The following is a 27,728-nucleotide window of genomic DNA, read 5'->3' on the forward strand; positions in this document are numbered from 1 at the left end:
AATTCGGCGGCCTCATCCTCCTAACCGGGTGCCCTTCCCAACTGTAGTCCTTGGTGAGGTGTGTAGTAACAGTGTCATTTACTTTCTCTGTAGGCGTGAGGGTTGTGGAATACTGTTGTAAGAGGCAAGTATAAGGGCAGTTTATTTGGGGTTTAGGCTGGCGACCACCGTTCTCCTAGCTGAGTCTGTCATTATTTTAGTTGTTTAACTTTCACTGAATAGGGAAACAAGGGTTCATCTAGGTAGTAGATATTATATCGAGAACAACCGCTGGTCATTCCAGCTTTGGAACTTTGTACTGTTAGATCGGCGGCATAGTACTGTTCGTTAAAAGTGAGAAAATGTGTGGTTTTTCATTTGATCGAGTATTTCATATGATAGCATTGCTTTTAATTGGACATTCCTACTGGCATCATTGTAATGACCTATGTTGATTTAAGTTGGGAGAATCACTAAGACTGTCTTTCTGAGGATGTAGAAAAGCAGCTGGGGAGTGAGTGTCTGCCATGATAATGAGAACTCTCCAACTTGATTGTGACTGATGGTAGGCAAGAGGGCCTACCATTACAATGAAAATTCCCTAACCCAGTCTTCACATAAGCAAAGACGTTTGGTAACTTCCCTGTTGTGTTTCCAGGGTAACGTTAAGAGCTTTGCAGTTTAGTTCAATCTTACTTACAACGTGTACGCTACCTAACCTAGAATTCTGTATACAATGTAGAATTTTGTAGCGGAGCAGGGTACATCAGCTAGTTATGTTTATACTATTATGTATTCTTTTTCATGTTCCTACCTTTATGTATGTGACTTGATTTGTTACGTGTTTATTACTTCTTGTAACTCTAACAGCTTTATCTTTTTACTTGGAAAGAATACTGGTAGTACCTAATCTTCTTCTTAATTCTCAATCCTAAGATTGGTTGGCAGCAATTCGTCTTCTCCACTCTTCTCTGTAATCCGCTAATCTCTTCATTTCCACATATGAGCCTGCTCCTACGTCATCTCTGATCTGTCTTGCATATTGCAGTCTAGGTCTTCCTCTTCCTCTTCCTCTTTTACCTTGAATCATTCCTTCCATGACATTAACTATGAAATCATTGTGCCTATAGAGATGGCCAATTAATTCGCCTTTTCTCTTTCTTATTGTTGCTTTTACTCTGAGCTAATACTCTACAAATGTTGCCTACATTTCATAAAATTTGTGTACTTAAATGTGCATATTCTTACCATAAATTTTATTTTCAGGAGTTTCATGTGGCCTACGTTTTCATCAAGATGGCTAATTCTCCTCGTCCTGGTGTATGGGTTCTTGAACGGTCCCTGGACAATGGTAAATCATATCAACCATGGCAGTACTTTGCAGACACTCAGGGGTGAGTAATATATACCGATTTATTATTTTAAAAAGAAAAACCAACATCCTGTATTAGCAAGCTGCCATGAATGACAAGTAATAAGGATCATATATAATGGAGACGTTGCAAAGAAATAAACACATAAATCACATTATTTTCAAAGTTCTTATCAGTAATTACATTGTGCACTGAATATGTAGTGCCTTAGGGGCCTAATGGAACCTTGAAGAGCTGTTGTAACTATTTAATGTAGGCTTACCAAGGGTAGCTGGAAACGGTTTCATGCATCAGCAAAGTGTCAAGGTATGGTGCTGTGTGCTCCGACCATTCATCCTATTACTTCAATCTCTTGAAGATTGTATTTGGACTTGTAATAGGGGATTTTGGGTTCATAAATAACTTTTCTCCTCTACATTTACCTCTTCTGGTTGGCCTTTGTCGTGTTCGAACAGTACAGTTGGGTTTATGATGAAGCCTTTAGGACTGTGTTCTCTGAAGGCTATCATGTCGATATGATGAGAACTGCCATTCATGGCTAATCCATGAACTTCTCCGTGGCCTTCTTCCTCAGTTCTTTGGCTGTGAAGGTTACTACAGGAAAAATCACTTTACCAGAGTGTGAGGAACTTGATCTGAGAGAATGAAGCGTAAAGATATATAATGTGTAAGATGTAGTATTGGCCCAGACTGATATACGAGGGTCGAGTCATAAGTCATGGCAACTGTTTTTTTCCTCGTGAACAGGAGACAACATGGAAAATCTAAGATATGCATTTGGAAATATAGGGCATGTACTTATGCATAGTGCCTGAAGACAAATTCTGACTTCAGGAGATTCTCGTAGGAAAGTGACAGAGCACAGGTCATTGGTAAATATTTTTTTATTATGGTATAGATAGCAAATACACAAGACTATGTACAAAGTACAGGTCTCCATTGGTTACAGGCCTTCAAAATAATCACCCAAGGTTTCCACTGTGCGTTGCCAGGGGTGCTGCATGTGTATCGCTAACGTGTGACATCTCTCTCCGAAATGCTGTTACGATGTCCTCACGTCTCCACCCACCTCGCCACTGTTCTATAGGGCATGGCATGCACACCTAATGCTTCCCGCAGCTCCGCATGACATTGGCGTGCATTTCTGCTGCGGAGAACTGCTATTTTAATGTACGATCGTTGCTCCTGCTTGTTGACTTCCATTTTATGACGCTCTCACTCACACACTGAACTTGGGGCATGCTTAGACCCACACTGTTGTTTACATTCACCATCTAGTGGCATCATACGTGAGTACATACCGTACAATTCCAAATGCATATCTTAGATTTTTCGTGTTGTCTCCTGTTTGTGAGAAAAAAAATAGTTGCCATGACTTATGACTCGATCTACGTATGTTGCAGATCTGGCCAATGAGAACATTTTTGTAAGAAGTTTGGTAGGAAAGACAAGAAAAGATAGAGTAAGAAATGAGGATGCCGGGAAAAGGAAATCATAGTAGAAAAGCTTTCATATAGAAAGAGATGCATGTGTATTGTATGCAGATGATACGTGTAAAATAGATGATATCTGAAATGCCAAGCATTTCACTTTCAGATTCTAGGCATGTAGAACCATTACGCAACGCTGAAAGAAATAAAACCCCTCTACCTGGCATACCCCTCATGGGAGATGCGCAAGTACCCTTCTTTACCTTCCACTACAAATCATATTTGGAAAATAAAATTATCGCAAAAATAAAACATATTTTGCTTTGATTGGTTTCCAGACAGATGCAAAACTAGTAAATGCACATACGGTACAACCTCTCATATCTGATCCTCTGATATCCAAACCCTCTGTATCTGGCCTAGTTTCCAAAGAATTAAAAAAAAAAAAATGAATGCGACAAGTTAATATTTTTGTGCCAGGATGTAGGGAACTACATTACCGAGTTGGACTGTAGTATAAGAAGGAATGTAAGGATGAAGTGTATAAGGGATGGGGAGGTTGTGACTCACGCACTCAGCAATATCATACTCCTACTGTATTACTGTGTTAGTTGTGAGCATTTAAGTAGAATATTTATTTTTATTGTGGTAGTGATTTTCTGGCTAAAGTGAAGGTACACAGTTAATTAGCATTACAATCAAAGCATGGCCAGAGAAAGGAGAAATACTGCGGCATGATAAACAGGCTACAGTTACAACCTTCTTAAAAAAGAAAACTGATTAAGAGAAACATGAACTTAAGTTTTTATTTATTGTGAATTTCATGTTTGCTTTTCATATTTTACTTATGTTTTATACTGTATTTAAATACAGTCCTGTGTTTGATTTAATACATAGCGTGTATTGTTATTATGGGCCCAATTACAAAATAAAGCTTTCTAGAGTCTTTGTATGAATTCGGCTGTATTTTAACGATGACGACGACGATTATGATAATTGTATGGCATCAGCTACCATGTGTAATTATCTTAATTAGATGTCTTCTGGTTGCTTGCTCGTCAGTTTCAACATTCCGTTTTGCTCTAGGCCTATTGGATGGGAGAGTAAACCAAATCTTAGACTGGGGGCGCTACCTCAACGGTCATATAGTTATGGAATTATTCCCAGATAGGCTGAGTGGATCTCAAACCAACTCTCATGTCCAGGTAAAAAATACTGACCAGGCTGGGTATCGAACCTGGAGCATTGGGGTAAGAGGCAGACATGCTACCTCTAAACAACAAGGCCAGTCTTCAGAAACATGATTTTAATACTGTACACAAGAACCTCGTTTATCCGGCCCTCATTAATCCGGATCTCCGGTTTATCCGGATCGAAAATAAAACATTATTTTTACTTGTACAGTATTTCTTTTACGGCATCGAATCTTGAATGTCTTTTTCGCCAAGGATACATAAGGACAGGAACTGGAAGTAATTCGGCCATGGTCTATCAAAGGTACCGTCCCGATCTTCCCCTGGAATTGAGAATAGGAAACCGTGGAAAACCATTCCCAGGATGGCCGAGGTGGGATTTGAACTCACGCTCTTCTGAATGCATCACACTATTAATTCACCGATGGTGAACTCGAAAATGAAACCGGCGCTCCATCAGAAGAAACAATGACTCATGCAGATGCAGTAATGCAGCTGGAGAAACTGGTGGCCTATTTAGAATCCTTGACTGAAACCACACCGGCAGAACTCTGGTTAGTAAAACGTCTTTGTGATCGTGCTGCACACAAACACTATACAGATGTAAAACACAAAAAAACTCACACATTATTTTAGTGCATGTACGAAAAGTGTTCTGATATTTTTTGTACAATTGAAAACATGTATTACTGTACAACTTATGTTAATAGATTATATAACATGTACTGCACCGTATTTGTATTTTTAGTTTTTTCCAGATTATCTGGATTTTCAATAATCTGGATCAGTTCCGGTACCTCTTAATCTGGATAAATGAGGTTCCTGTGTATTAACAACTAACTGCATATACAGTACCTGTCATTGACAGGTTCGAAAGGGTAAAGTTACAGCTACTTAAAGTTGTACTACTTGATAATGGATAATACTCTCAAACTTAGCTTACTCAAGTGATCCCAGTGGTGTTGAGTGTGGTGCAGTAATTTATAGCCCTAAGGTAAAACAACCCTTTAAGTAATCCGAGCTGTTAGCGATCATTTCAATACAATAATGCAGTTGCATCTGCTGCTTAATTTGTATGATCTGTAGTCATGTGGCCTGCACGGACCAGGGCTGATGTACCATGGCTGTCTTATTCTTCTTCTTAGCATTTCTCTCAATTATTTGGGTCAGTTTTTCCGGTCACTCTCTTCCAATAGTGTCCATCATTTAACCTATTCTTGGATATATCATGTTGTTTTAGGTCTTTTGAAACACAAGCTTTCCATCTCATTTTTGGTCATCCTGTGACTGTCTAGCCGGTCGACTCGATGTGCGACATAATCTTCAGGTTGTCTTTGAAGATGCCCAATCACTTCATTAGCTTTTCCTGAAGTTTTCCCTCAATGGGAGTTGCCCTGTAAGACTGGCATATCCAGTCGGGTTACCCCACAAGCCCATCTTAACATGTGCATTTCTACAACATGGAGTTTCTGCTCATCTGTTCTTTTTTGCAGTTCGGTGCAATATAATATGGCTGGTGCACTACCTGTTTATACATTTTGCCTTTAAGATGGAGAGGCAGTTTCCTGTTGCACAGAACTCCTGTTGGTGTCTGCCACTTTGACCATTCACATTTTTTAATGTCAGGAGACTACAATTAAAATATACAGAATTTTCAGATTATTTGAATTTAAACCTGATGGTAAGTTTTGTTATCAGAAAACAAATTACATGACTTTAAACAATTACAGTTACAATTTACAATTGTGCAAACACCTTAACCTGTAGTGCATCTAGAAAAGCGATAGACTGGTGGAATTTGTTGAAGTGTTTAGCGAATTATCTGCTCTACAGTCTCATATGTCTTTGGCTACCTTGAGAATGTAGAATGAAGTTCAATCTTTTGCACATTACTTCAACATGTTAATTTATGTTTTGATGCATGAATAAGTTGATTAAAGAGAGTTAGCATCAGTTTTATAAGCTATAATTTAAATCTGTTTAGTTCAGAGATTGCAGCAAGGAATGATCACATGGTTGGTCACTGGCAGGCGAGTAAATCACTGGTGGACAGTGGTGGACAGTTGGGGAGGAGAAAGGGATTTCAAAAAAATTCATTCTATAGAAATTCTTCATATGACAAAAGTTATTGAAAATTAATTTCTAAAGTGTTTTCCTCTTAGAACATCTTTCTAAACCCAGTTTTAAGGGGTATATTATGAAATTTGTGCCCTAAACTTTGAGGCCCATCTTGGTCTAAATACCAAGTTTCAACAAAATATCTTGAACAGTTCTTGCACGCCTGATGGCCACGTCCGTTAAAGCACCAAGTCTATGTGACCCGTCACTGTTGTTAGCTGGTTTGAGTTCCATTAGTTGAAAACATTTCACTATCAGAATGTTGGCCGGCACGGTAGGAGAGGTGGTGATATACTATTTCTAATCACTAGATTGCGTGCCAAAAGCCTGTATTCAATTCCAAACCTCTCCGCAGTGTTCATATGGAGTGAGGACATTTGATCCTATTGATGGTAATTTGGCTGTCTGATGGAGATGTTAAGCCTTGAGCAGACCCCTTGGTGCTATTCGACGGGTGTAGGCTATGTGCTGGCACCTGGTTTCACCCTTTTCCTTTCTCCTATCATATATCATGTCATTCATTTCATCTCATTAACTCCTCTGATGAGGTTGATGTCGGGAAGGGCATCCAGTCATAAAAATCTGCTACAAAGATTCTTCTCACTTCATAGCCGATCCCATAGAGATACAGGACATGGGTTGGACATATGTACTGTTCTTGCGTGATGATGTAACAAAGGGACATACTGACATAAAACAAGTAGCTTTTGCCATTCAGTTTCAAAATGCCTGAAGCATTTAAAAAAATTTGCTGCAAAATGATCAAAAGGATTGACAGATGTTATTGTTTTATTTATATGGATATATCTGTGATGATGATATATATCTCTTAACATACATTCAGTTAATCCTTGAAGCTTGGAAACAGGGATGCAAAATCACTTGTAAGAACATTGACCATTATCAGCTAGAAATTAAATCAAGGTAAATTTGTATAAAGAATTAAATAATTAAGGTACCTTTGTATATAGAATTGAATATAGTACTGGAGATCTGACACTACTCCTTGTGTAAGAATGTAATGAACTTGAATAATTTCAGGGATTGTGAAGCCTACTTTGGACGAGAGAGCTTGCAGCCCATCCTACGAGATGACTCTGTGATATGTGAAACACAATACTCCAAAGTTGTACCCCTGGAAGGAGGAGAGGTAAGCTAAGACAGTTACATTTAAAAAAAACATTTAAAAAACTATACATAATATCTTCCTCATCAAACAATGAGATATTTCCCTTGATAATTTATTCCAATCCCTTACTCCTTGTCCTATAAATTAATGTTTGCCCCAATCTGTCCTCTTTAATTCCAACTTTATCATAATGTTATGATCTTTCCTACTTTTAAAAGCTCTACTCAATCTTATTCTCCTACTTATGTCATTCCACGGCAACTCACCACTGACAGCTCGAAACATACCGCATAATACCAATATAGTAGGTCTGTTATTGGACATTATAAATTTTCCAGCTAACTCATTCCTTGTTGCCAGCGTTTTGCCCCAGTGTTTTGCCTCCATGGTATGCACTAGCCATGCGTCTTGGTAGGTGTGCTATTTACCAACTGATGAACCCAATGTAGCACACTGGAGCAAAATGCTGGCAACCAGGAATGAGTTAGCTGGAAAATTTATAATGTCCAATAACAGACCTACTATATTGGTATTATAAATTTACTCATTCGGGACAAATATTTCAGGTTCCCTATGGGAATCAACATCTATAACATACCGCATATACCGGGCGAGTTGGCCGTGCGCGTAGAGGCGCGCGGCTGTGAGCTTGCATCCGGGAGATAGTAGGTTCGAATCCCACTATCGGCAGCCCTGAAGATGGTTTTCCGTGGTTTCCCATTTTCACACCAGGCAAATGCTGGGGCTGTACCTTAATTAAGGCCACGGCCGCTTCCTTCCAATTCCTAGGCCTTTCCTATCCCATCGTCGCCATAAGACCTATCTGTGTCGGTGCGACGTAAAGCCCCTAGAAAAAAAAAAAAAACATACCGCATAGTCGAGCATCTCATCTCCTTACTCCCTTACTCTCAAATCTTCCCAACCCAAAGTTTGCAAAATTTTAGTAACACTACTCCTTTGTCAGAAATCACACAGAACAAATCGTGCTGCTTTCCCTTGAATTTTTTCTACTTCTAGTATCAAGTAGTCCTGGTGAGTTTCCCATGCACTAGAGCCTTACTCTAACTGCAGTCCTTCCAGAGGCTTATATGCCCTCTCCTTTACATCCTTACTACAACCCCTGAAAACTCTCATAACCATGTGAAGAGATCTGTCATCTTTCTTAGCTACCTTGTTAATATGCTTATCCCAATTATGATCATTCCTTATATTAACACCTGTGTACTTACAGTGTTCCCCATGAGATACTATCTTCCCATTAACACAATAATTAAAACTGAGAGGGCTTTTACTCTTGGTGAAACTTACAGCTTGACTTTTCATCCCATTTACATTCATACCATTGTCTGCTGTCCATCTCACTACATTGTTTAAGTCTCCTTGCAGTCGCTCACAATCCTGCAACTCATTCACTACTATACAATACAACATCATCCGCAAATATCCTTATCTGTGATTCCAGATCTTTACTCATTTATATATATAAGAAAACACAGAAGTCCAATAACACTGCCCTGCACAACTCCCCTCTTAATCATTACAGGATCAGACAACACTTCACCTACCCTAATTCTCCGAGTTCTATTTTCTAGAAATGTAGCCACTCTTTTGTCTAGTCCAACAGCCCTCATTTGTGTCAGAAATCTCCCATGATCTACTCTATCAAAAGACTTCGATAGGTCAATAGAGATACAGTCCATTTGACCTCCTCAGTCTAAAATATTTGCTATATCATACTGAAATCCTACGAGTTGAGCTTCAGTGGAATAACCTTTCCTAAACCCGAACTGCCTTCTATCAAACCAGTTTATAATTTTGTAAATGTGTCTAATAAAGATAATAGATGTATTAGTTAAGTAAAACAAAACTTAAGTGGACATTATTGTATATATAAAATAGACAACTTAGTACGTGATTGACAAAATGAGTGAAATGTCTGTGAAATTTGTAGTATATATTGTATATAACCCACAATTTTTGTTACAGATGCTTATCAGTAATATTGCTTTATTATTATATTTACATGTCTTTATGTAATTGTTTTTTCCTACTAACACAATTTTATTCTACTGAGGGAATCTCGCAGAAGACATCCTAATTATACGTGACACCATTGAAGGTCTTCACAAACTGCTTGGTAGAATTCATCTCAGTGGATTAATATAGGGTCTAAACACTAAAACCAAGTTTGTGGTATTTAGCTGAAGCAAGGCGTCTCCATTTCATACATCATCATCATCATCATCATCATCATCATCATCATCATCATCATCATCATCATCATCATCATCATCATCATCATTTTACAGTTCCAGTTTCCTAGGTACTGTTGGCGAGCCTCTTCCACTCTGTCTTATTGAGATACATTTTGTTGTTAATGACGTCCTCCAGTGTCCTTCCCCGATCTGCAATGTCCATCTTTAAGATGTCCATCCAGTGGGTTCTTGGTCTTCCCATCATCCGTTTTCCTGCCACATGTCTCTCCAAGTTAACATAAGCTCTCCTTGTTGGCTCCGTCCTCATTACATGCCCAAACCACCTCAATCTGGACATGTTGACCCGATCTGACAAGTATGTCTCAATCCCAGCTTCCTCTCAACCATGTCATTCCTTAACTCATCCACTTTTGCTTTTTGAATTTTGGACTTCAGGAACTTCTCAGAACTGCAACCTCGATGAGCCGTCCTTAGTGAAGGTGCAGATTTCAATACCATAGGTTAAGATTGGTATGAAGTACTAGCTTTCCAGAAAACCAAAAACACATACAATAAGAAAGCCCTGTCTCGGAACACAAAAATAAGGCATTATAACACAGTAATTAAGCCAGAAGCACTCTATGCAGCAGAGACACTAGTCATGGGGAGGAAAGGGCAAATGGAGAAATTGGAAATCAAGGAGAGGAAAATATTGAGGAAGATCATGGGTCCCCAATTCCAAAATAACAATTTTTTTTATAGAAACAAATCCCTTTACGTAAATTCGGAGAGACTCTCGGATACCATGAAGAAAAGGACTGATTTCTATGGACACATATTCCGAATGAAATCTGACAGATTAACTAAACAGATTTTTGACTTCTTTTACAAAAAATAATATGGCTGGGTGCACTACCTGTTTTTTACATTTTGCCTTTAAGATGGAGAGGCAGTTTCCTGTTGCACAGAACTCCTGTTGGTGCCTGCCACTTTGACCATTCACATTTTTTAATGTCAGGAGACTACAGTCGTAGATTTAATGCACTACTGTGCCTGACAACAGAGCTGGATGAAAGAGTAACAGATGTAAACAAGCAGCAGTTCCTGGCATGGCTGAGTGCAATAATAGTAAAAGCCAAATGCCACTCGCTGATCACAAGATCTTCAGGTCTAGAAGACCTAGAAAGCTGAAATTAGGAACATAGGTTCATCTTCTGCCCTGGAGGTGCACTAAAAAAGGATTTAAAAAAAATTAAGCTTCTTTTTTTTGCTATGGGCTTTACGTCGCACCGACACAGATAGGTCTTATGGCGACGATGGGATAGGAAAGGCCTAGGAGTTGGAAGGCAGCGGCCGTGGCCTTAATTAAGGTATAGCCCCAGCATTTGCCTGGTGTGAAAATGGGAAACCACGGAAAACCATTTTCAGGGCTGCCGATAGTGGGATTCGAACCTACTATCTCCCGGATGCAATTAAGCTTCTGTGCTAGATTTAGGCCCTATGCCCAATAGCATAAGCGAATATAGGCAAAAATGAAATTTGTTGTACAAGGACGAGATGAAGCTCATTTTTAGTTTTATGATGCAAGGAACAAATCTTGGTAAGTCTATGTGGGACTAAAAACCATGTTTTAAGGCCCTAAAACCAACCATTCTTGAGATATTTGCACCACACTACCACTACTTTTCAGTGTAAGAGCTGGAGATCACTTTTTGTCTGACTAACAAATATACATAATGACACCAGGTACGGAAAGTGCATCTTCCAGGTGCACCTGTGTCTTTCTCTGATGATCTTTGTCTGTCAGGAATGCAAGCAAGCTGCCAGACTTGCAGTTTCAGTTGCCGAGGGAGACTCTCGACTACAGCTCTAGAAGGCTCTAGAATTTGAACGTTAGACAGTAGGAAACATTAAGACTGTAAGATCTAATACTTATGTCAAGATGTTAGGGAAGAAACTTTAAAATGTAAAAAGAAACAAAATCACATTCAGTAATTGCAGCAGAGAATTTGGCAGTCGCAACTAGTCGCACAAGGAAGTTGTGACAATGTTTGTGCAAAACTAAAATATACACACACCTTTGCTATCAAAAACATTTTCTACTTGAAAGTATCAAGAATGAGTGCGGAGAAGGGTACACAACACGGTGATTATCTCTGTTGCTTGCAAAGTTTATGAGAAGCAAAATATACACCGAGTGGCCAAATGGCACTGGAAGGGGTGTCCCATTAGAAAATGTCCCATTGCGATTAGCTGCGGTGTAGCTGAGCAGTCTGTTACAGACACCAGTGTCGTGAAGATGGCAACTGACTTTGAACGTAGGATGATCATCGGCGCACGGCGCATGGGTCATAGCATTGCAGAGGTTATGTGAGAATTCAGGTTCCCGAGGTCAATAGCATCAAGGGTGGATCTTCAATATTGCAGAGAGAATGTTACCACCCACATAAACTGGCGCACAGGAAGACCGCAGGTGTTTAACGAATGGACATCACGTTGTCTCCGCAGAACGGGCGCTCGACAGACTACTGTGAGTCAGATCACCAGTTGAATGTTGGGAGTTGGAAACCCATTTCTACCAGGACTGTAAGGAGGGAACTGCACCTCATAGGCTTCACCAGCCAATGACCAACCCGTGTCCCTTTGCTGACACCTCGACACTGAGCTCAACGACGTGCATGGGCTCACGAACATTGGCAGTGGACCATGGAACGGTGGCAGTGTGTGGTATGGTCCAATGAATCCCCGTTCCAGTTGTATCGAGTTGATGGGCGCGTGAGAGTGTGGCGTATGCCCCATGAAGCTATGGATCCTGTGTGTCAACAAGGTTGTGTCCAGGTGGGAGGTGGCTCCGTTCTGGTCTGGGCGGCATTCTCATGGTTGCAATTAGGCCCCATTGAGCGGGTGTAGGGAGTGCTGTCAGGTGCACGTTATGTGGACATTCTTTCAGACCATCTGCATCCCTTTCTGGCCCTAGAGTACCCTGATGGGGATGCCATGTTTCAACAGGACAAAATGCCATGTCACTACTCTGGTGGCACACAGGTAGTTGGAGGAGCACTCTAGTGAAATTATAGCCATTGATTGGCCATCGAGATGCCGCAATCTTAATCCAATCGAGCATTTATGGGATGCTGTCGATGCTGTGTACGCTCTATGAACCCTACACCAACTACACAAGACCAATTGTGGGTAGCAGTGCAAGATGCATGGGTCCAGATCCCTCCAGAACAATTCCAACACGTTGTAGAGTCAATGCCTCACCGTACTTCTGCTGTCTTGTGGGCTCGTGGAGGAGCAACTCATTATTAACATCAAATTCAGTGTCTTCCCATGACTTTTGGCCGCTCATTATAATACACATGGTCTATAGATCGTGCAAAATTAATTAAGGGTTAAGGTAGAGGAATATGCTCTGATCAGCCTGAGCTGAATGGTTTTACTCTCTTTTCCACGGTCTAACTCCTTGCACAGAAACTGATCCAAAGGATATTAGTCAGTAGCATATAATGTGTGTTCCCACGTATGTTTTGAAAGCCTGAGAATAACACCGGGCAACATATTTTTACTGTTTATTTGTGACTCGGTTCTCCCTACATGACTGGTTCCTTCTCTCCTGAAATAAAGGAACATTGATGGTATAATGGTCCTGATTTGCTTTTAAGGTCAGGGTGTCGATTTCTTGTGCTTTTATGCTATTTTCCAAATTTTTTACCCAAAGTTTGCTCCAGATGACCAATAAAAGTTCTCTCCAGCTTAGGAGGCTTGAGGGAGACCTCTACATTAGAAAAGGCATGGTAGAACATAGAACAGTATTCGAGCAAAAAACATTTTTATAGCTTTTTGAAAAAAACCCTTTTAAAAAATGATTTCTATATTTTCAGTGAAAAGACTTTTACACTATCTTAAAATGCGAATGGATGGTAAAATTGAAAACTACTAATGTATTCTAACAACTAGGGAATATTGATAGTGTCAAGTACTGCACCGAACTAGTCTTTTTCATTACAATACAGTTTTTATTTTATTTTTAGAATTCGTATTGCATAACTGTTAAAAGCAACAAATTTGACAGCTACTAGTTTTTTTTTTTGCTAGGGGCTTTACATCGCACCGACACAGATAGGTCTTATGGCGATGATGGGATAGGAAAGGCCTAGGAGTTGGAAGGAAGCGACCGTGGCCTTAATTAAGGTACAGCCCCAGCATTTGCCTGGTGTGAAAATGGGAAACCACGGAAAACCATCTTCAGGGCTGCCGATAGTGGGATTCGAACCTACTATCTCCCGGATGCAAGCTCACAGCCGCGCGCCTCTACGCACACGGCCAACTCGCCCGGTACACCTACTTGTAAAATTCAACATACATGCACTTGTACTTGCATATACATAAAAATAAGGTAGAAAAAAAATACAGAAGAAGAAGCAATTAAGAGAAAACCATTTGGAAGACATTAAATACCGCTATGGCTTTAAAAGTAAAGAGATTTACTTGGCTTTGACTTTCATTTGTATTCCAGTGGATGGTTCATGGAGAAGTATCTTTTTCACTCCGTGACTGTTCTACCATGCCTTTTTTAGTGTAGGGGACTCCCTCAGAGCTTCTAAGCTGGAGAAAACATTTATTGGTCATCTGGAGAAAACTTTGGGTTCAAAAAATTAGAGAAAAGCATAAGAGCATAAAAATCAATGCCCTGACCGCAAAAGCAAATCACGGCTATTATACCATTGATTTTCCTTCATTTTATGATGAAAGAAACTAGTCACACATAGGGAGAACCGAGTCACAAAATTGTGTTGACTGGTGTAACGAATATTTGTCCAACAAAATGTGGTTGCATGTCAGTAAGTCACCCATCACCTTTTATAGCAGTGTGTTGCTACTCTTATGTGGAAGAAGGTATGGATTTTTCTTTTCTCCCCCCATATATCTCGCCCTGTAGCCATCCATTAGGACACATAATAGCAATGATTGTGTATTACCGTATTTCATTTCTTGGAATATAAAGATCATTGTCATTATCATCATTTGTGGATCCAGGTGGGACCTGTATGAATGATTTGCCTCCACCTTTTTCTATCTTTGTAAACTTCTTCTCTTACTTACTATCTCTCTCATTTTTTGCTACATCTTGTGTAATTTGGTCCATTGTCTCCTTCTGGGATGTCTGACTTGTCTTTGACACTATACTCTCTTCAACTACTGTCTGGGAATCTGTATCTCATGCATTTGCTTTACATGGCCAGATCATTTCAGCTGTGCAGTTCTGTCTTTCCTGCATTGTTGAGGTCACTCGCATGCCTGTTCTTATGCAATAATTCCCAGTTCTGTCCTTCCTCGTAATGTGCATAGTTGATTTTAGAAACTTGATTTCACATACTTGTAATTAACTAGTCCTCTTCTATTTAATACATACTGTCCAAGCTGCAGGTCATGATGGGCAGAAAGTATGAGAGATGAAGCTACCAGGTGTCATTTTTCCTTTTATTTTAATATTTTCTTGAAGTAATGAGTAATCTTGTAAAAATCTCTTATTTTTGTTACAGATTGTGGTCTCTCTACTGAACAACCGTCCATCTGCAAATGATTTCTTTAATTCAACAGTGCTACAAGAATGGACTCGAGCAACAAATATTCAGCTGCGCTTTCTACGGACGAAGACACTTCTTGGTCACCTCATGTCTGTTGCTCGTCAAGATCCAACAGTGACTCGAAGGGTAAATAATGTTCATAATTGTTCAATCATTCTTTTGCTAGTGACTTACCGTTGCACTACGCCATACAGATTTCTGGCGATGGTGAGCTGAGAAAGACGAGGAAAGGAAAAGTAGCAGCCTTAATACTCTGTTGATATAGAGTAAGTTGGTCATTTCATTCCACGACTGTGCCACTTGGTAACAATCCATGTGTATAAAAAGGTGTATGCCGTAGTAAACACAGAACAACTATGAACATGAACTCGTCCTGTAGCGTGCTTCCCGCTGAGTGCAGTTGACGCTATAACAGACTGGTAAGAGAAAGAGATTCAACATGATTCTACTATCTCAATGTACACAACATTCTCCTTATTTTCACTGCGTTCTGAATCAAAATACATGTATGTGATAGAAACCCTAATCCTACGATAATTCATGCTTACAGCGAAGTTCACATGTGCTTACAATTGTGATATGAAGCAGGTAAAATGTTGTACAAAAGTTATTTATGAACGCAGTACTCAAACCCCTCTGAGACTGTGTTATTATTTGATACGATGTAATCTACATCACTTGACATTTTGAGTAGCATCAGTAGCATCTTTATAGAGTAAAGAAACACATAAATTAATTCATTGGTTCCAGGTATTTGAAACCAAGGGATTTCAATAGCGTGTTAATGAAAGATATGGAGCCCATATAATTAATTTTCTCCTTCATTAAGTTCACCAATTTCTTAGCCGTTGGAAATTCTCCATTACCGTACTATCATAAGTTAGTCAAATATTATTCAGCGTAAAACATACTTTTCAAAGTTAACCAAATTCATCGCACATTTCTGAACAGTGCGATGTTTCACGGTAATTTATTTAAACATTTGTTCTGCCCTCAGAAAGAATAATGGACACCTTACGTACATTCACACTGCAATCTTGAACCATCAGCTTCTCCAACAAACCTAAATATTTCAGCACCTTGTAATCATTCTTGCTCAGTGGGAGAAATGGGTATTGAAATTATTCCTTTTGTTTGAAGGCAGATCTCCTGAATGCCTGGTTGTAGAATCTCAGGGTTTGGGCTGACAGCTTCAGAATTTTTACCGCCGTCACATGGCATCACTAAAACAATTGAATTTGTAATTACTTTAATGTGCGGGAAAAAAAAAAAAGATATTGAACATGGGCGGGCAAGCGAATCCTTCAGTAATTTCAAAACTATGAAAGCTACCAAAAATATAATAACTGACTTGAAAAGAGGAAGATCCAAAGAGTCTACACAAATAGTTTTCAAGGTCAGGTGTTGTAATGGTGAACATCTGCCATTCTGTGGTAAAATTGGAGCTTGGAAATGCTGTAAAATTAGTTCAACTCGGTAGCATGTACTGCAACATGTCATTCATTTCAACTTTCTGAGATTTATTCATACCTTTAATAATATTTATGAGAAAATATAACTGGTTGCATGAAAAATTGTGAAGTAGTTGAAAACTTTGTGAAAATGTCTGAAATGTTTCAATATCATAATTTAAAGAACGATTCCAGCCTACTGCAAATGAAAACATGTAGAAATAATGAGTCGGAGAGAATCAAACAAGCCCAAGATGTCAGAGATTGGTTATAAGAGAGCCTATAAGCTGAGGCAGCTGAACATTGTGAGCTGCGACCGAGTAGGCCTTCATTTACTACTCCACCTAGCCTCTAAAACCCTAAAACACCTAGAAGATGTAATAGAGTCAACAGATATGGGAGATGTTATTTCACAACTTTCGCAAGAGCAGATTCCAGTCAGGGAAAAAATCCTCTCCAAACCATAACTCTGTGCATTCGCTTATTTCTAACACTCACGCAATACTCAAGCAACGTATTCTGCATCCAAAAAATCTGTGTCTTTCGTTTTGACACAGCCCCTGCACATGGGAGCAGATTCAGATTCGTAATTTTCATTTTAATTGACCCGTTGGAGTAGTGCCAGGCTGTAGATCAGATCCTTTCCAACAAAACAAATATGACCTAGCTTATCACTTGTAAATAATCTTTTGTGTGTTCCGAGTTGGTCAGGAAACTTTCAGTACTAGCACTGTTGGGTGCTGGAGACATATCTTACCAAGCGAATACAAGTCACGTAGTCTTAAGTCTGGGTTTAATAACCCACTGTCAGTAGCCTTGGAGGTGGTTTCTTGTTGTTTCCCATTTTCACACCCGACAAATACAGGGGCAGTATCTTAATTTAGGCCGTAATCACTACTTTCTGGTCCTAGCACTATTAGATGCCAATGTTGCTGAAAATCTGTATCTCTTGGTGCAGTGTTACTTACTGTCAGTAAAGAAAAAAGAACATTTCTAGAAATAACAACCTTCCTTCTTTATGAGTAGTTCTCAACAGTGACACTCACATTACATTGTCATTCAAGTCAGAGTGTACTATGGTAACAAATGATTAATACTTGAGTATGTGGATATTTAATTTTCACAATTTACCCACAATGTATGGCAAACACACACTCTACAGTTGTGTTGGCAGTAGTACCAGGCCTGTAGCTTAGATGCTTTTGAACAGAACAAATATGGCCTTGGTCATCATGGCTCAATTGGTAGAGCATATGATACAAAATCAGAAAGTTGTGGGTTCGTATCCCACTGGAGTCCGGTTGACAATTTTTCTTCTACATCATTCACCACTGATATGCATGTAGGACTGTCACTCAAATGGCAGATTCCCTATCAGTTGTTTACCTTTTCTTCTTCTAATCCTCCTCTGTCTTATTCCGCTCAGGAGGGGTTGACATTTTTGGAGAGCTGCTTCCATCTTCCTCGGGCCAAAACATCATCTGCTGTCAGTTCTTCCTCCATCAAGCCCTTTTGCATGCAATGCACCCATCTTTTTTCAGCCGACTTCTTCTTCTGCTCCATTCCACACTCATTCCCTCAATTCTTTTATTAGCATATGAGGGTAATCCCAAAAATAAGGTCTCCTATCGTTTTATAAATACAAAGAACTTATCTCTATAATATTTACATCATTTAAATGTTGAACATTTATCTATTTTTCTACAATCACCATTTTGGTCAATGCATTTTTGTAGACGTTATGACAGTTTTTGTTTGCCCATGTCATACCAGCTCGCTGCCATGCTGTTGAGGTGGTGTTAAACCTCATCCGTCACCTTGTCATCAGTGTTTGAATTGTCACAGCTAGGGATGCTGCCACTCATGGATTGTTGTTCGGTCTTTGCTGCTATGCAGATGAAAAGGACAAAGATGATGTGATTTTTAATCCATAAAGTAATCCTTTGAAGACCTGAGGCACCAGCTCATCTGACAACAAGATGGCACACTAGCCCATTATGGATTAAATGTTTGCAAAATCCTAATAATCATTTCACTAAGAAGATAGGCAGACATGGTGCCACTAATTGGTCTGCAATCTCCTTGGACCTTATGCCTTATGACTTTGCCGATGGGGTGTTATGAAGGGCATAGTGTTTGTTACTAAACTAACAGACTTTGAACTTTTGATGTGCTTCATTGACAAAGAGATAAAGAACACTTTCAGTAATAACCCACAACTGTATGTTCTAATAGGATGTGCAAATCTGTGGTCAAATGTTGTTTGCAATGTATCGTGAATAATGGTGGACATTTTGAGCAATTAGACTATCCACATCAATGTTCTTAAACTGTATTTGTAAGTTACATTACATCAGAACATAAATATCATTTTCAAGGTGGCGACTTATGTAGTACTTATAAGTAGTATGTCATTAAAGAAAGATTTTTAAACCTGTGTCATAATGAATGAATTTATTGATTTTGTTGGCTTTTATTTTTTCAGTACTTCTACTCCATCAAAGATATCAGTATTGGTGGTCGTTGTGTCTGTAATGGTCATGCAGATACCTGCAATGTGGCAAGTCCTGATGATCGCTACATGTTGGTATGTCAATGTCAACATAATACCTGTGGAGACAACTGTGATTCTTGCTGTCCTGGATTTGAACAGAAAGCTTGGAGGCAGTCTAAACATTTCCGACCTTTCGTTTGTGAACGTGAGTAGAAACTTGTAAAGACTAAAATTTAAAACAATTAAAAATATCTTAGTATGCTTCAACATTACTTTGAGTTTCTTAGTCAGTGTATTTTTTAAAAGTTTAAATTATTTAGAAACTGCATATTTGCTTAAAGATGTGTGAACACAGCCTTACTCTTGTGTTCTTCTTTTCAGCCTGTAACTGCTTTGGCCACTCTAAGGAATGTGTATATGATGCTAAAGTGGATGAGCAAAGGCTATCTCTGGACATTCATGGCAACTATGAAGGTGGTGGCGTCTGTCAGAACTGTCGAGACAACACGGAAGGCATCAATTGTAACAGATGTAAACCTGGTTACTTCAGGCCCTTTGGCAAGGAATGGAATGATACTGATGTTTGTCAGTGTAAGTATACAAATTATCCATCAATTTCTTCATTTGTGCTCAATAACTGGAAAAAATTTCTTATGACATTGCAAACCCTATGGCACTACAGCCCTTGAAGGGCCTTGGCCTACCAAGTGACCGCTGCTCAGCTCAAGGCCTGCAGATTAGGAGGTGTCATGTGGTCAGCATGACAAACCCCCTCGGCTGTTATTCTTGGCTTTCTAGACAGGGGCCGCTATCTCACCGTCAGATAGCTCCTCAGTTCTAATCACGTAGGTTGAGTGGACCTCGAACCAGCCCTCATATCCAGGTAAAAATACTGACCTGCCCGGGAATCGAACCCGGGGCCTCCAGAAGAGAGGCAAGCACGCTACCCCTACACTACGGGGCCGGCACAATGAGAGATTAACCTGGCAAATTGTTCTCAAGGAGATTCATGAAGTTGCCTCAAGAACTCATTTTTACCTCCCAGTTTCATCAGGAGGGTGGGCACCGACACTTATTATGGGGCTACCTTGACAAATTTTCTATCTTGATGAGAAAGGAGATAGGAGATGAACAGAGAAGTCTATTTAGGTGGTCAAAGATTAGGAACATAGGATGTGTGAGAAATTAAGTCACATCACAGATTCCTGGAGTTCTTGTGGTGGTTGTTGTTATCATTATCAGTCCATAGACTGGTTTGATGCAGTGCTTCATGCCACCCTGTCCTGTACTTACCTTTTCATTTCAGGGTTATTATTGTATTGGTCAATTGTAGTGAATGGAGGTGGGGGATGGGGGTATATGGCGATGATGTGAGAGTAATGCTGAACTGGCCATGCGGTTAAGTCTGGAAGCTGTACCAGGGAGTAAATTATGGACCAACACTCAAAGGCCATCAGAACAACACAGATCTAATTCTCCTTGTAAATAATTGCACAGGGAAGTGAAGATAAAGAGGTCCATTAAAACACAGAGATATCAAAGTACACAAGAACCTTGTTTATCCAAATTAATTGGGACCAGAACTGATCTGGATTATCGAAAATCTGGACAATCCGGAAAAACTAAAAAAAACCCCCACAAATACAGTACATGTTATATAATCTATTAACATAAGTTGTACAGTAATACCTTTTTCTCAATAGTACAAAAAAATATAAGAACACTTTTCTTACATTTACAACTCTGTTTTATGCACTAAAATAATGTGTGAGTTTTTTCTGTTTTACATTTTGTATAGCATTTGCGCGCAACACGATCACAAAGATGTTTCACTAATATCAGTTATGCTGGTGTGGTTTCAGTCTGGGATTCTAAATAGGCCATTTGTTTGTCCAGTTGCATTGTTGCCTCTCCACGAGTCATTGTTTCTTCTGATGGAGCGCCGGTTTCATTTTCAAATTCACCATCACTGTCGTCATTACCTGCCGAGGAACAAGAGGCAATAATTTATTCATCTGTCATTATGCCGTGGCCTGAATTACAGTCTTTTTCAACCAGTCATTTACGTTGTTCACATCTACGTCTGAGCATTTAGGAATGCGTGCAAATGTGTCAAGGAAATCTGAAGATTCCACGATTTCCCATTCTCAATTCCAGGCGAATGCCGGGACGGTACTTTTGATAGACCGTGGCCGAATTACTTCCAATTCCCGTCCTTAAATATCCTTGACGGAAAAGATATTCAAGAAGAGTCGACCCCATAAAAGAAATACTGTACAACTAAACATAAATCTTAATTATTTTCAATCCGGATAAACCAGAGATCCGGATTAATGAGGGCCGGATAAACAAGGTTCTTGTGTACATGCAAGATTATAATTACCCAAAGCAGTTTTCAAATTCAGGATTAAAGGAACAATTTGAGGGAGTAGTTTTCTCCCTCAACACAAAAAATAACCACCACATTCAATAATTTTTTCTTATTTATTCATAAATTCTCATAAATAGTGAAACAGTCCTGAATAGCCCACCTGGTGTCCACGATCGTTAAGGCATCAAGTCTATATGGTCTGACACTGTGGTCAGCTGGTTCGAATTCCATTGGTCGAAAAAAAATTTGCCATCAGAATATTGGCTACCAGTATAGGAGAGGTGGTGGTATACAACTTCTAATCACTAAGTTGTGTGCCAAAAGCCTGGATTCAATTCCAAACTTCTCCTAAGCGTTCTTATGCAGTGAAGGCCTATGACGCTGTTGATGGTGATTCAGCTTTGGATAGAGACGTTAAGCACTGAGCAGACCCCTTGGTGCTATTCAAGAGGAGTAGGCTTTGTGCTATCAACATCTCATGAATAATTAGCATAATTTTTTAATCACATAGCAATAGGGCTCAACATGACCTGCAATAGAACATCATCGACAGGTGACAAATTACCTACTAAAAACGGATTTTAGAAACAACAATATTAATTGGAGCATGAAACACTATAGAGTTTAGAACAAGAGATTAATCATCACTTTTGTTGATTTCGAAAAAGCTTATGGCAGTATTCATCGTGAGTCACTACCGTACTGAAAGTCCTTAAAGAATTTGGTTTACACCAAAAACTCATCAATCTTATATTGGAATCACTCTTAAGAATCCTAAGTCGAAAGTCAACTTTAGAGGTGAATTGTCTGAGCCCTTTGAAATCCACACTGGACTTTGACAGGGAAATGGCTCTCGCTATTATTGTTTAACTGTGCCCTGGAGATAGTAATGCGAGAATGGGTAAAGAAATGTCATTCAAACATCAAGATAGGCAGAAATATGAAACTTAATTTCCTAGCATTTGATCTTGCATTACTAGCAAGTATTGTGGAAGAAGCTAAATTTCAAATTGAAGAACTTGAGAAAATTGCTGCAAAAATTGGGCTGCAAATCTCGTTTGAATAGACTGAAATGATGCAGACCTTCAGAATTAAAACACCAGCCATTCACCTCGACAATGGCAAACAAATTAAGATTGGGAATGAGTTTAAATATCTTGGGGAAATTATAATCTGGAACACAAAAGAGAAAATATTGATTGACAGCAGAACATCTAAACTGAAAACAGCACTGCGAATCACCTGGCCAACTTATTAAAATAAAAATTCTCTCCATGAATGCTAAATTTTGACATTACACTAGAGTTGTAAAACCCAAAGCATCTTATGCTAGTGAAACACTCTTCAAGTTGAACACTAAATCAACAACTGATAAATTGCAAAACGTAGATAGAAGAATCATCAGGACAATTATCAATAAGAAACACCAAGTTGATGGCCAGTGGAGATCATTACCTAATGAAGTGGTATATCGTGGAAGCAAATCAATAATAGATACAACATGGAAAAGGAGAATTGCTTTAAAAAAAAAAAAAATGTATTCAGACTGCCAGAAATCCAACTAGTGAAGCAGTTATTTAGTTACTTCTGGAAAAATAAAGCAAAGAACACTTGGTTCACAGAGATCATGAATGATTTAGAATTAAATTTATCAATGCTTCAAATTGAAGGCAGAGAAGAGAAGAGGATTCTAAGGAATAAACACTTACGATTCAAACTCATAACATTTGAATGAAGGAAGTACACCATTACTGACAACCAAAGGGCAGCCAAGTCCGACAGGATGAAGAAGTTTTGGAAGTGGAAGAAGAAGCCGAAAAGCTGACTCTAGTTAATACTATTAGATTTTAATATATATGACTGATCTATCAATGGTCTACTGCTCCTTGGTTTATGTGCTGAACATGAACTCTTTATTACTGATACTCAGTTCCGCCTGCCTAATCGCTACAAAACCACTTGGATGCATCCTCGCTCAAAGCACTGGCACATCCTTGACTACATCATCACCAGGCAATGTGATTAAAAAGATGTCCTTGTTACAAGGACTGCAAGAAACGTCGGACTGCTGGACAGATCATCAGCTCCTTTTTTACCGGTTGAGAATCTCATTCTGTCACAAACCAAAAAGATCCATCCACAGCCTGCCCAGAAAGAAACTTAATACTTCTAAACTTCAAATGGAATCCATTGCTACAGATTACAGAAATGCAATCTCAAACAAACCGGCTAGTCATCCAGTCAGCAGTGATGGTACAAATCAGGAATGGGCCATGCTTCAGTGGTGAAACTTAAAGGAAAATGTCAGGCACAAATTAGGGAAATTAAGAATAACTGGTGGCAACAAAAAGCTGAAGAACTGCAAAGACTATCTGATACTTGTGACCTGCAAAACTTTTATGCTGGCATAAAGGAGGTATATGGTCCAATTTGATCTTCATCCGGGTCATTGAAGACTGCTGACAACTCCATCATTTTAACTGATAATGGAGAAATTTTAGAGCGTTGGAAAGAACATTTCTCTGTGCTTCTAAATTATGTCTCCAATGTCGCTGAGAACTTTCTTTCTTAATGTCCCTCAGCAGCCCCAACAACCATGGATGGCAGTTTCACCCACATACAGAGACTTCACCAAAGCACTCAATCAACTAAAACCAAGAAAGGCTCCTGGTCCTGATAACATCCCTCTGGAACTGATACAAAATGGAGGTATACCCTTGAAGTTTAGACTTTTCACACTCATCCTCTTGATTTTGGAAACTCGAGAAGTACCTGACGACTTGAGGAATGCTACCATCATCACTATCTTCAAGAAAGGCGATCGTAGCGTATGTGGGAACTACCGTGGTATATCACTTTTGTCAATTGCAGGTAAAATTCTCACAAAGATTCTATTAAACCGGCTTCGAGTTATCTCAGAGAGGATTTTGCCTGATTCTCAATGTGGTTTCCGAACCTCCAGAGGTACAACAGATTTGATCTTCTCTGCTAGACAACTCCAGGAAAAATGCAGAGACCAGCAGCAGCCTCTGTATTTAGTTTTCTATGATCCGGAAAAAGCCTTTGATTCAGTACCAAGATCTGCTATGTGGAAAATATTGAGACATTTTGGATGTCCTGAATGTTATGTGGTTCATGATGAGGTTCTTCATGGTAACTCAGTATCAGATTCGTTCCTAATCACTCATGGATTGAAACAAGGCTGTGTGCTTGCTCCTACACTCTTTGCACTGTACATGACTGCCATGCTGCATGAATCATCTGCATGGAGATTAAGTTTTGTTTTGATGGAGACCTTTTCAATCTGGCAAGACTTTGCTCACAAAGACGTACTCTGGTTACCAGGGTGACAGAACTGCAGTATGCTGATGACACCACATCTCCTGCTCTAACACCTACAGAACTACAGTAGTCAGTCAACTACTATAAAACTGCATGTGATCGCTTTGGTCTTGCCATTGGTGCAAAAAAAAACAAAGGTACTTGCACAACCTGCCCCAGGATTGACTCATCCAGTTCAGTATTTCCACCGTAGACACAACGCTGGAACAGGTTGATCACTTTTCATATCTTGGTAGCATCTTGTCTAAACGGTGTACCTGCAAACAAGATGTTGACAAAAGAATCGGGGCTGCTCATGCAGCATTCGGACAGTTAATGCACAGTCTTCACGAATAATGACCTAAAACTGCATACCAAACTCATGGTGTTCAAAGCTGTTGTCATTTCCACGCTATTGTATGGCTGTGAAACTTGGCCACTCTACTGTTGTGGTATCAAAAGCTTGAGTGCTTCCACCAACAAAAAATGAGATACATCTTGAATATTAAGTGGGAGAACTCTGTGACTAACACGGCAGTTCTCGACAAAGCGCAGCTAAATAACATTGAGGCAACAGTCATCGCTCATTAACTGAGATGGTTAGGCCATGTTCACCGCATGGGTGATACCAGGCTTCCCTGCAAAATTGTTTATGGTGAACTTTGCTCCGGCGGTAGACCTCATGGAGCCCCTCTTTAGCATTTAAGGAGCAGCTGAAACACATCATGAAGACAACTGGTATAAATATACAGACATGGGAAAAATGTGCTGTGGAGCGTTCATTGTGGTTGAACACTACATTCACCGCTGTCATCTTGTTTGTAAGAGAACGCCGTAGAAATAAAGAGGACAAGCAAGAACGCTCCGTCAGTTACAACCCCGCCCTCCTGCATCTATTCATTGTGATTTGTGTGGGCGTATGTTTTGCCAAGATTGGTCTGTTTAGTCATCGCAAACACATACCAATATAAATGGTCCATTATTGGACATTAAATAAATTTTCCAGCTAACTCATTCTTAGTTGCCAGCGTTTCGCTCTTATGTGCTAGGTTAGGCTCATCAGTTGGTACCTAGCACACCTACCAAGACGCTGGCTAGCTAGCCGTGCCCACAACTTGTTTTCCTAAAGAGTTGGCTCTTACCACATGGCTGAATAATCTGTGTTTGTCACTGGATTTTGGTGGACAGGCAGGCTGATGTTTTTAGTCCTTTCAGTATACACTCATTAGTGTAATGTGCTGTCCATGGAATTCATATCCACAGTAGACTGTTCACCCTATACAAAAATAGAATAAACTGAATTAATTTTACCTGTGAAAACAAGAAAATGTATTTAACTGAATTCACATTTCACGATAGATAAAACAAAAGATTCTGAGAAAAATGTCCAATGCCTGACCTCTGCAGAACTAATGATTTCACAGTTACATGTGTTAGCAGAGTCACTGATGGCTCAGAAGTACCAAGTGTCAACTGTGGGTTTGGAATCGCTTAATAGGGAATGTTTCATTGTGGTGAAGCAGGGTAGGTGAGGCAAACTGGTCACATTTCTATAATTCTTTTCTTTCTATTTTGACGACTTACTGCTTGCAAAATCCTTTACTTTCTAACTTCATTTAACTAGAAAATATTTCTAAAGAAAGGAAATCCAAAATAACCAAATACAAACAAAATCACTTGGCACAAGTAAATATTACTGGGAGAGTGGCTAAAACTATTATAACATGACCAAAAATATGCATTTATACCATTTATTTGGTCAACTGTAACTTATTAAAATATACATTTACATGAACAATAAAAAATATTAGCGTGTTCACAATAGAATTGGTCGGAGCAAAAAGGCATTATGTTAAAATATGCCATTATTATTTTTTCCTTAATTAAAGATTTAAGATAGAGACATATTGTACGGTGGAAAAAAATTATGTGAGGTCTCTCCTTGTACTAGAAATCATTGTTTGCAACTTTGCATGCGGTGGAGAAAAGTATAATGTCATTGACAACTTACCTTTCAGTGCCATACTTCTTTTCATCTTTTTTTTTAGCGTGGCAGAACTAGTGTTTCCCGTGCTCCTCATGACTTTTCTTCTCTGAGGCCTGCACATTACACTGTAACAAAAACTAGAACTATGCTTCCTTTGTTGTTGTTCTTCTTCTGAGGACTTTCTGGAACTCCCCAGGATCTTTCAAACAGTTCAGATATTTCATTGACAAAACAGGAGTAGTAGAAGTTTCAATTTTCGTAGATTCTCCTGTGAAACATACATTCCTTTTAGGGAAACCTCAATTAACAGCCTTTTCTGCATTGCCGCAAGACAAAGCCTACAGTGGAAAAGTGCCAGTACAGACTAAAATATATAGGACATTTAAAAAACTAGTTAAATACATGGAACCCTGGGCACAGAGTTTTTATGACAAACTTTTAAAATGACCAACTACAGTGTGTTCTGAAAATGAAGACATTTAAAAAGGGCCAGGTACCCTTGCGTTACCTGTCAAACAGCCATGTTTTGAATGTTTTGTTTATTCTTGTAATCCATTTTTTTGGTAGTATTTCTTTCATTTTGTAAAGCATTACTAGTTTTTATTGTTAAGTCTCATAGGAAGCCTTAAATTTTGAAGTAATGATGGTAGGTACAATATGTGGATCTGAAAAAATTTGCACCCCTCAAAAACATTACTCTGCTGTTTGGCTAGTGAGAAATATCAGTTCCAAAATTGTATTGAATCCAAAAACTAAATAAATTTACCTTAAAAATTAGTAAATTGGTCCAATTTTAGTTTATCTTCCTTAGGAAAATTAAAGTCGAAGCTGAAAGGAATTATGTCATTTTTATCAAAAAAAAACTCTTTTTAAAAATAATTATGATATGATACACAACTGCATACTGTCTGATATGTAGCAACTGGCAATAGTCTATAACACTGCTTACATATCCTACGTGTACTGGCTATTATTTTAAAACTATAACATTTTTTCCCTCTCCTGAAAAATTGCAAAAAGTGACATAATGCCTTTTAGCTTTGACTGATTCAATTACAAGTGTGATTTAACTTGAGTTTGTAGAAAGAAACCGGGA

The 27,728-nt window shown here is 39.1% G+C and overlaps 1 protein-coding gene across 1 annotated transcript in view; it reads left to right on the forward strand.

Moving 5' to 3' along the window:
* LanA (laminin subunit alpha) overlaps positions 1-27,728 on the forward strand; it is a 389,558-nt gene that overhangs the window by 89,261 nt on the left and 272,569 nt on the right. Inside the window, exons 3-7 of the mRNA XM_067152600.2 lie at positions 1,246-1,373; positions 7,135-7,243; positions 14,964-15,134; positions 18,945-19,158; positions 19,335-19,544. Of these exons, the coding sequence (XP_067008701.2) occupies positions 1,246-1,373; positions 7,135-7,243; positions 14,964-15,134; positions 18,945-19,158; positions 19,335-19,544 (832 nt within the window). The remainder of the gene's footprint in view (positions 1-1,245; positions 1,374-7,134; positions 7,244-14,963; positions 15,135-18,944; positions 19,159-19,334; positions 19,545-27,728) is intronic.

Source organism: Anabrus simplex, chromosome 8, assembly GCF_040414725.1.
Source record: "Anabrus simplex isolate iqAnaSimp1 chromosome 8, ASM4041472v1, whole genome shotgun sequence".
Taxonomy (NCBI): Eukaryota; Metazoa; Arthropoda; class Insecta; order Orthoptera; family Tettigoniidae; genus Anabrus; species Anabrus simplex.